Source organism: Atractosteus spatula, chromosome 4 (assembly GCF_055471065.1).
Source record: "Atractosteus spatula isolate fAtrSpa1 chromosome 4, fAtrSpa1.hap1, whole genome shotgun sequence".
Lineage (NCBI taxonomy): Eukaryota > Metazoa > Chordata > Actinopteri > Semionotiformes > Lepisosteidae > Atractosteus > Atractosteus spatula.
In genome coordinates this window covers 54,605,995-54,615,588 of record NC_142709.1, presented here as the reverse complement: position 1 = coordinate 54,615,588, position 9,594 = coordinate 54,605,995, and the positions used below count along the sequence as shown (strand labels likewise).

Genomic DNA, 9,594 nt, shown 5'->3' with positions numbered 1-9,594 from the left:
AGGAAAATATGCAACAACTGAAAAGGAATGCAAACTTGTCTTTTTTTGCTGGTTTTACCCCACAATTAAAGTTGTTTTTCCCTTCGCAGGGTAAGAAGCTCGCATGAGCATTTCGCTCAAAAGTCAAAATGCTCTCTGAACACTTGTCGTGTCTGTCTGAAACAAATCCCTCTGTCTGGAGAAATCTGGGAACAGCTACTGTACAAGTTCTGCTTTATCAGCACAAGGCTGGTAATGTGATTCTCCAGTTGTTAAACCGTTCTGCTTTTGAGAAACAAGGAGTTACTTTGCCAGCATTAACGAACTCGCCCATGTACAACAAATGAAATGGAACATAAGGCACACAACACAAATATGAATTTCTCCATTTTGACCACTCACAAAGAGGCTGCAGACCAATATTAAAATGTATTTAAAATGAGATTTGAATAAAGGTCCTTATTTAAATGTGTCATTCTATTGGGAAGAATGAAAAAGAAAGTTCAGGATTTAAAAAAGAAGTTCAGGATTGTTATAAAGTCCACCTTTATTTAAAAAAAATGTAGGAATACACATTGTTTACATTGCTGAGGTAGTAAAAATATGCTCTACAGTCAAAATCTAAAGCTCTTCCTGAATCCTGTCAGAATCCTGGTCTTTTCTTATAAACAGACACTGGGGAATGCACAGTCCCAGTCCTGGTTCCTTTAAGAAGCCCAGACAAGACACACACAGCTGTAAAGATGTGTTGTGATAACCAGCTCCATCTCTCTGCAGAATCAGAGGGATTGCTGGCTTGGAGCTGTCTCCCTAGGCTTCTTATCTCTTAGGCTTGATAAAGAGAGTTTCAGCCCTCTTATGGGCCAAGTAAGAAAGTCCCACACTACCTGGAGTGTGTGCCAACTCCCTGTGACCACACACCTGACACAGCGCCAGACCTGACATACACATTAATACAGAAACACTTGCACTGAAACTGGCAGAAATCTACACACACGCTCCGCCGTTCACACAGAAAAGCTTGTAACACCTCAGAGTACTTTACCTCCGTCTATCAGCTCTGCATCAGTCACCAGCTTCAGCTCTCCTAACTGCTATAAATGCTGTACTAAGCCAACCTGGGTGGCACGGTGGCATTGCAGTGCTGGGATCCTGGGTTCAATACCGTACCTGGAGTGCTATTGTATATTCCTCTCAGTCCCAGGCAGGTTGATTGGTCTTGCCAGCCAATGACTGGCTGCCCATTCAGAGTGTCCCCTGCCTTGATAGGTTCTGGCTCCTGTGCCAGAAAAACCCTAAACTGTGAGAAAATGGAAGGACGGACTAAGCCAACGTTAAGCCTAGATCAATCAGTTTCACTCCCATCTCTTCACACGCTGCTGGTGTGCTTTAAGGAGACTTTAGACACCTGCAGACACAGCAGCCCTCCAGGAGCAGGACTGGAGACTGCGTTAAACAGAATTCATTCTCGGTCCTTTGCATCATTTACACGACATGGAGCACTAGAATAAGTAAACACAAGAAAATACAATCTGCCAGCAAAGACCACGGCATGTATTTTAAATATTTTTTCCTGCTTGTCAATGTTACTCCAACACTTCTTGCTACTTAGATGTGCACTGTGTTCTCCTTCTCTCAAACAGCTAACTTTTGTTGCAGCCAGAATCCCACCCGCCCCCTCAATCAGTGTGCGCTGCCGGGGTTTCCACACAAATCCTAAAAATCGGTGCCGACAAAATGAGAAAAAAATAGAAGAGAGGAGAAACAGAACAGGTACGCTCATTCCAGGGATGAGAAAAAAACTTTCCATCCATCTCTTACCTGCACTTTATTCCAATCAACCTGAGACTGTTTCCCGCTGTCCCTTGAGACTGATAGCTGTGACGAAGATGCAGCTGGACGGGACTTAGGAACAAGTAAAGGTTTATTCCATGCTGAAAAGAGAAGAAATGAGAGACAACATTTCGGCTGTGGAGCCTTCTTCATATGACTCACCCAAAGAAGGCTCCATAGCCGAAATGTTGTGTTTCTTTTCTTTTCAGCGTGGAATAAACCTTTACTTGTTCCTTTGCAGCCCACGTATGCTGACACAGCTCCCTACTTGACCTGTTTCTGACTTATCGTGCTTCTCTCTTGACAATGTGGCTGTACAAGCTGGAGAAAGACGCCAACAATATTTACAGCATTAGAAATGATTCAGGAAACGGAGAACAAAACTAGCAAACCAGCTGGATTCATTATTACAAAAAACATACACGGAGTACATTGTTTAGAACATTAATATTTAGTATATAAGTCCTGAACATTTACAGCTTGACATCTTGTTTTCATTTTCTGCAAAGTGTAGCAATGAAAGACTGTGGAAAGTTGCTCCAAATGTTTTGGAACTCTTTTCACAATTCATCCAAGTAGTTTCAACCACATATGGTTTGGAAACTGTTCATATCTGAGGAGGCCTCATTATCTTTATCCCATCAGGGTTTGGAGTGGATCAGAATCTGTGTGTGCTGTTAAGGTACCTTCAGTTTTATGCCACTACGCAAAACCAGACCCCAGTCAACCAATGTGCACTCAGTCCACTTGTACAGGTCCCCAATAAATATCCTGAAAAAAAATCAACAACAAATCTCCTCTTTCAGGTTGGTCCACTGAGGCTACTGTAGCTTAGCAGAAAGAAATTCGCTACTGGAACAACTAGCACTATTTTATTTTAAAATGCATGGTTGTCAAAACAGTGGTACGGGGGTCAGCATTGCTCCCTCACAGTGCTGGGGCCCTGAATTCAATTCCTGGGGTGCTATTTGTGTGGAGTTTGTTGTTCTCCTCTGGGTGCTCCAGTTTCCTCCCAAAGTCTTAAAACATACTGGTAGGTTAAAAGGCTACTGGGATAATTGGCCCTGGTGTGTATGTGTGTGTCTGTGTCTGTATGTGCCCTGCGATGGGCTGATGTCCTGTCCAGGTGCATCCTGCCTTGTGCCTGTGAATTGGATGAAGCAGTTAAGAAACAGTTGGATGGAGGGATTGTTGTCAAAAATCCATAAGCAGTCCCACCAAAAGAAAAGTTCAGCTAGAGAACTGCACTGTAAAGAATCTCAATGTTTGTTTCCTTCAGTGATTTCATTCAAAAAGAGCCATATATTTTAAAAAGTGGTGATCGATCTTGGCTGCAATGTCCAACTTTTTGAGAGGTTTTAACCTGGATGAGAATAATACTAAGAACCGATATCTGTGAGGTCTGGAAAAATTAAGAGACAAAATGTTTGTCATCACTGACAGTTTTCTATCACAATTGCAAACAGACCCATTCAACAGCTATAGCTTTGGTTTTCAAAAACTCATTGGATCTCCAGACTACTTTTTCAGACACGTTCTTCTGTTTAAGAAATAACAAAGGTGTCTGTCCTAGTCAGTTTCATCCATACAAAGGTTTGTGAGCAGCTCTTTGCTGAGACCATTTTGTGCTAGTCTTACCATTTTTGTTTCTTACTTTTCTTGAAGAAATTCTAATGTATGTGTTTACTGCTATTTGGCTAGTGTTTGCGAGACCTAAACTTCCAAAGACTTTGTGCTGGTTTGGCACAAGGTCATTCTATCACATGTACAGTATCATGGAATTATAAAATTTCATTTTCATTTTTATTTTCTAATGCATCAATTAAAGCATAATGTACACACTTAAAATGCTCTTGCATTACCTTTGGTTAAATTTAGTTTGATGCATTAGCCTTTTTATCAGGGATAGGGAATCTCCAGTTCTCTGTAGTTTAAATTCTGTAGGTTTTGCATGCATCTTTCTGTTTCAACTGAATTAATACATAAAACAACAGGTGATTTGACGTCAAATAATTAGTTCAATTATATCATTAAGATCAGAGGTGGAATGAAAACCAGTGCACCCTCAGGCCCTCCAGGGCTGGTTCCCCACCCCTGCTTTAGACGAGTCCTCACAAAAAGAACTTTGTTATGCAATGTGCATCAACATAAATCACAAAAACATACCTGCAATGTCACAGCACAACATAAAAACAAAAGCACCTCAAAAAGCAAGTGAAGGCCAAACTGAAAAGGTGGAAAAAAACACTTTTACGTGCTGGAGCACTTTCCACGAGGCGGCTCTAGACAGTGTGTGCGCGGAGCTGAACGGCGGTCTCGAACCCCCAGCTCAGACTGGCTGTATCTGTCAATCGGTATCTCTGAGGCCTCCGATTCCCCAAGATCAGGCTGTAACAGTCTCTGTGACTGCGCGGCGCCACGCGGCTGCTATCTGCACAGGGGATCTGCCTGAGCTATCAAACGCAGACGGACTCTGCACTCCCCGCTCCCAGCCTCACACAGCGGAACAGCGCGTCTCCCCTCTAAACGTGTTCTTCAAAACCCTGTCTTCAAACCACCAGTCAGTTTGCTTAATTGTTTTTTTTTTTGGCTTGTGAATGACAGTAATAATGGATCTGTCTCGTGTACAGAGCCTTGGCAGTAACTCATGTTATCTCTGCTTTCCTGACCTAAAACCTCAGGATTCACTGAAATCTGAAATGTCTCCCACTGCTCCCTCTCCATATCTTGTTTGGCCTTCAACCGAAATGACAAAGCCGCCAAGCAGTATTTCTCAATTTTGTTGCATTAATTGCCTTTGAGCATTTATTTTCCTTTTTAGAACTTATGCGTCCTTAATTGAGTACTCCCATCCACATAAATTGGGATTTTTTTTTGTTGGGATTAAAGTTTTTAACTTTAAATATATTTTTTCATTAATAGTGTGATTATTCTAGCTTAAAATTCAGATGCAGCCTGCTGAAGCATGTTTCAACAAACCTCCCATCTTCCAACAACTGTTCTAAAAAAAGCCAATCCGTGCATGCCACTTCAAACTAGCAATTTCTGATTAAACTGTCTCAAGAACGTATGCCTAACGCTCCCCGATCTGCAGAGTGGAATGGTGGGCTCTGGACTCTGTAACTGGGAGGCTGTGGGTTCAAATCCCACATGAGGCACAGCTGTTATTCCCTCGAGCAAACAGATTGCTCCAATAAAAGACCCAGCTGTATAAATGGGTATACAAGGAATATACTTGCAATAAAAGAATCAGTGTTAATTGAAGCAGAGTAAATGAAGAGACTTGGTTAGGGATTATTCCCCCTGACCACTGCACACGTCAAGTCAGACCTGAAGGCTTGTGCTTTGCACCTGACATAGTAAATCACCCAGCTTGTTGGGTGATTACAGAGGTCAGGCCTCCCAAAAACTATCACTTGAGAGCCAGACCTGTCCCCCTCTGCGCCATGGTCACAAAAAGACTGGCTGGGCTCTCCACTAGTTCAAATGATAAAGTTTTCCAATAGCTATCTATGCAAGCAGGAGGTGCTCTGTCCACAGTAACTCTATCCTGTAAATTTCAAAATTGGTCATGTACATAGATTTACATACCAGCTTGACACACATCATGATTCCTGATGGTGTAACCAAGCTGTATTGACCAATTCAACACTGATGCTCCTCGTGGAGGGCAGGACGCTTCTCAATGTCTTGTTTTCGGCAAACTCATTCCATTTCCCAGTGCTTTTTGTTTCAGTGACTCAAAATGCAAACAGAAATGAAAATCTTCATGTTTAAACATGCTGCAGACATGGCCCAGGGTCTTTAGCATGTCAGCAACATTAAGGCTATTTTATTCTTAAAAAGAAAAAAAAGACAAGTCACGAGAATAATTTTGTTTTACTTTTCAAACTTTACTTTCATGCAACCGTAAGCGTAAACGTCTACATCGCATCATTGCTTCGTAAGTAAACAAAGGGCTTACACGAACCAGTCCAGCTAGGACAGAAGGAATGCTTCTTTTGTTTCTCCCATCTCTCCAAATCTGGCCGTATAAAAATGTTTTTTGCTGGCCCAGCTGGCCAGGGGTCCCGTGGCTGGGGGGTCTTGGAAAGCAGGCCAGTGCGCTCCTGTCCCTTAGCCTCCTGGTGTGTGTGATGATGGGAATCCCCGACACAACCCAGGCAGCGCAGGGCAGGATCCGGAGATCTAGAACTCGATGGCCACGAGTATGACCGTGACATTGTCCGCGCAGCCCCGCCGCACTGCTTCGCTGGCCAGCCGATGACACGCCGTTTCAAACTGGGCTTCCTGCCGCGCCTTCCCTTCCTTCTTTTCCAGCGCCTCGTCCTGCCGAAACACACGCAGGGGCTAAGCTCGGGCTCCGGCACAACAGAGCTCAGATCAGCGTCTCTTCTCCTTGTTTACTCTCTTTACCACTGTTCTCTTGATACATGCTTGGAGTGCACAGAAACCACACTTTAATTGTAGGCAACTAAATGCATCATGCAGCCAATACGGATGATTTGAATTACATTGTTTTTTTTCCCCAGTATTTTTAATTAAAATAACCCGTCCTTTCGGTTTATTGAGAAAAATCAGTGAATATAGATATATTTAGAAATAGAACATTAATAGCTCACCTATCAGCACTGACTGAGAATATCTACTTGTGAACCAGAAAGGTCTGTTTTCTAAAACAAGACCGGAGCTCTAGGCAGAAAATTGTCAGCTTATTTTGGCAGGATAGTACTGACTTCGTATCGCCACTTAATTCTTGCTGTAGAGCTTGTGGTCAGTGAGTGTGAGTGATATATGTAGCCTGCAAAACAAGAGCTATGTAACTTAATACACACATACTTGGAAATGACAGCAAAATACATTCCAGAATGTAAAAAAGAAAACGATAGTGGATTTATAAACACACTTGTGCCAGAGATGCAAGTAGGAATTTACTTTTTCAAAAAATAGAGGAAGAGGTTTATCAAAGATCCTGCAAACTGTTGGTTTTGAATAATGTAAGTTGAACCAGACCCTTATGAATGATTTGAGGATAATTTCTCAGAAGGCCTAGGAAAAAAAGACTTTTGTTCCAGAAATAAATTTATAAAGCTTATATTAGCCTATAAACTATACAGTTTTGTAATCAAACTATAAATTAGCACAAAAAAAAGGAACCACACAAAGCACACCTGTAATATAATGATCACAAGCAGCCTTCTGTCGGTCAGAGCGCCCAAGACAAGGCAGAGAGACTGTCTGACAGATTGGTATTCCAGATTACACTCCTCAGGGGGAACAACATTTGACCTACCTGCAGGATGCCCATCACAAACTTAACAGCTTCCTCTGGAGCGAAGACCTTAAAGAGGCCATCACAGGCCAGGATCATGAATCTGCCACACACAAAATTAAACGTCAGTGGTCTTTCAACAAAAAAAACCCAGAAAGAGAAAATAAAGAAGGAAATTAGAAAACAATAATAAAATTTATCACAGATCACCTTTTTCATGGAAAAAGACTTCCCGCTGTATTGACTAATTCAACCTAAAGGACCTTTAAAATCAACGGCGATATTTGCATTTAAAACTGAAAAACAGGAGGCGCTGTTTTACACAAAGAGTTATGAGGGTCAGGATCATCCTGTCCAGCCTGAAATCGATACTCTGGCCTCCTCCCAGAAAATAGGTGGATGTGATTCTTGAATCAATTAGGCAAAGTGCTGGAAAAAGAAAACAGGCTACCATAGCTAAATGGACACCTTTCATTTCCTCCATTCTTATGTTCTTGTGTTGGAAAGACCACAACCAATCATCAACTTACAGTGTGGGTCAGCAATGTACTGCATTTGTTATTAAAAGTCACTTATGCTGACACCCCAGCAGGGATCCACTAATTAATCATACCACACAAACTCTCAAACACACACATTCATTCCCTCCAACACACAAATACCACAGTTCTGTTTTTATTAGCATAAACCACCACAGATTTGGCCGTTCTCACGAGTCAGAGACTTAGCTACACTGACAAACACCATGTACAGCTCATTCGAATGAACCAGAGATGCTGGCTTGTTTAACACTCTACTCTTCTGTACAATTGTTTCAGGCGGAAGGAAAGTGTTTCTAGTGGAAGGCTCCCTTTTGTCTGAGCCGCTGTGGAGTTTCTCAAAATTCCTAAGAGCTGCTGGAATTTAAATAAACTTCCTTGTTGTTTTATCTAAGCTTGGCCTATTTTAAACAGCACTGTCACTTATAAATGGATATATCCATCTGACTTTAAAATCTGAGCCCTGAACTTGTTCTTCACTTTCACTGTCAGCTAGACACCTTGTCTTACCAGCATATCTCCCCAGAACAAGTCATTTGCCTAATGGCCTTTTACAGAGACATGCACAAACAACCACTGGCTCTTCAGGGAAGCAGCCATGCACAGGCAAACTGGCCAGTGGTTTACATTGTAACGCCAAGCAGAAGAGTAAATATTCGCCCACTCCTTCCGTGCCAAGTCGGGAAGTCCAGGGAATCACCTGAGGGGCTCGCTGACAGATGAGGGTGGGGTGAGGGGAGGAGTATGTCACTGAGCAGGGGAGTGGCAGACACAGCAGATAAGGTGTCTAGGGTGAGGGTCTCTGGTGACATCGGAAATGCTCAGCCTTAGGGACGCCTATGTGATTAACGAGGAGGAAAACAGACAGAGCCATATCCACCACTGATAATATCTATAAAAATAATAAAAGTTTTTAGAACTGTCTGCCATGTCTTGAAAATCCTCGCCGCCAAGCATTATAACGATTCAGGTATGATTTTTATAGATCTATAAGATCTGTAATATGGATCTATATAGATCTATAATAGGAAATCTCCCAAAAAGATCTCAGCTCTAAATGAAGTCTTTCATTGAGATCAAAGATAATCAATGTTATCCAGGGGTTGCTGCTGCCTGGCAAGGCAAGGGTGCCCTGGCCAACACATGGTGGCCATCACAGACAGAGACCAGATCTGACCAGGCAAACATCTAGAATACAGTGTTCACAGATGTGCTCTTAAGGAGTGTCTTTACAGGTTCAGCTACTCAGAAGCCCCCAATATCTATGCTTTACAAGAGTGTTTAAGCCATGTCATTAGCCAGAACCCTGTGTGTCATCAGCTGTGTTGCACAACTGGAGTTACTGCCAGGGCAGGGCTGGGATTAGTCTGCCTCTGTTTTCCAGAAAAACTGTGACTTCTGTGACTTGACAGGCACCAAAAGACGTGATGTGACAGACACTTTGCTCCTCCAATCAGCACTAATTCTGCTGTCAGGTGCTGTGGAGCCTGCAAAAAATGAATGGCACTGCAGATGGGCATGCTGGAGAATCCAGTCCATGCATTCTCTCTTATGTGGTATGGGGGCTGCTGCTGGAGAATTAAGTCTTAAAAACAGCTAGTGAACCCAAACTGGCTGGGTATTAAATTACAAAAAACATTAAAAAGGGCTGTACCTGTCACTGGACGTGAGCTGGCAGCGGCGGACATCAGGCGTTGAGATCACCCCACAGCGCTTGTACTGGCCATCACCCAGCGATCGAGACACCTCCAGCACTCCCAGAATACGGCCGTCCCTACGTGAGGAGAGAGAGCCAGCAGAGGAGCTTACAATCAAATTCAGGCAAATAACTCTGCTGTAGCTGACAGTAAACGTCAGTTTTTACTCATGTCTGAATGAACTACTTAAGAATTAAGAGTTCGGACTGTTTTCAGGACTTATGAGATCCTTTTATCTGTATTTTTTTTGTACAGATTGAAAGGATCTCTAATC

The 9,594-nt window shown here is 42.6% G+C and overlaps 1 protein-coding gene across 2 annotated transcripts in view; it reads right to left on the bottom strand.

Moving 5' to 3' along the window:
* Positions 1 to 5,684: 5,684 nt before the first annotated feature.
* ilkap (integrin-linked kinase-associated serine/threonine phosphatase) overlaps positions 5,685 to 9,594 on the bottom strand; it is a 28,854-nt gene continuing 24,944 nt past the window's right edge. For both annotated transcript variants that reach the window (XM_088914645.1, XM_088914646.1), the window contains exons 8-10: positions 9,278 to 9,397; positions 7,106 to 7,187; positions 5,685 to 6,141 (exon numbers count right to left, since the gene is read on the bottom strand). In XM_088914645.1, the coding sequence (XP_088770771.1) occupies positions 6,001 to 6,141; positions 7,106 to 7,187; positions 9,278 to 9,397 (343 nt within the window). In that variant the 3' untranslated portion in view covers positions 5,685 to 6,000. The remainder of the gene's footprint in view (positions 6,142 to 7,105; positions 7,188 to 9,277; positions 9,398 to 9,594) is intronic.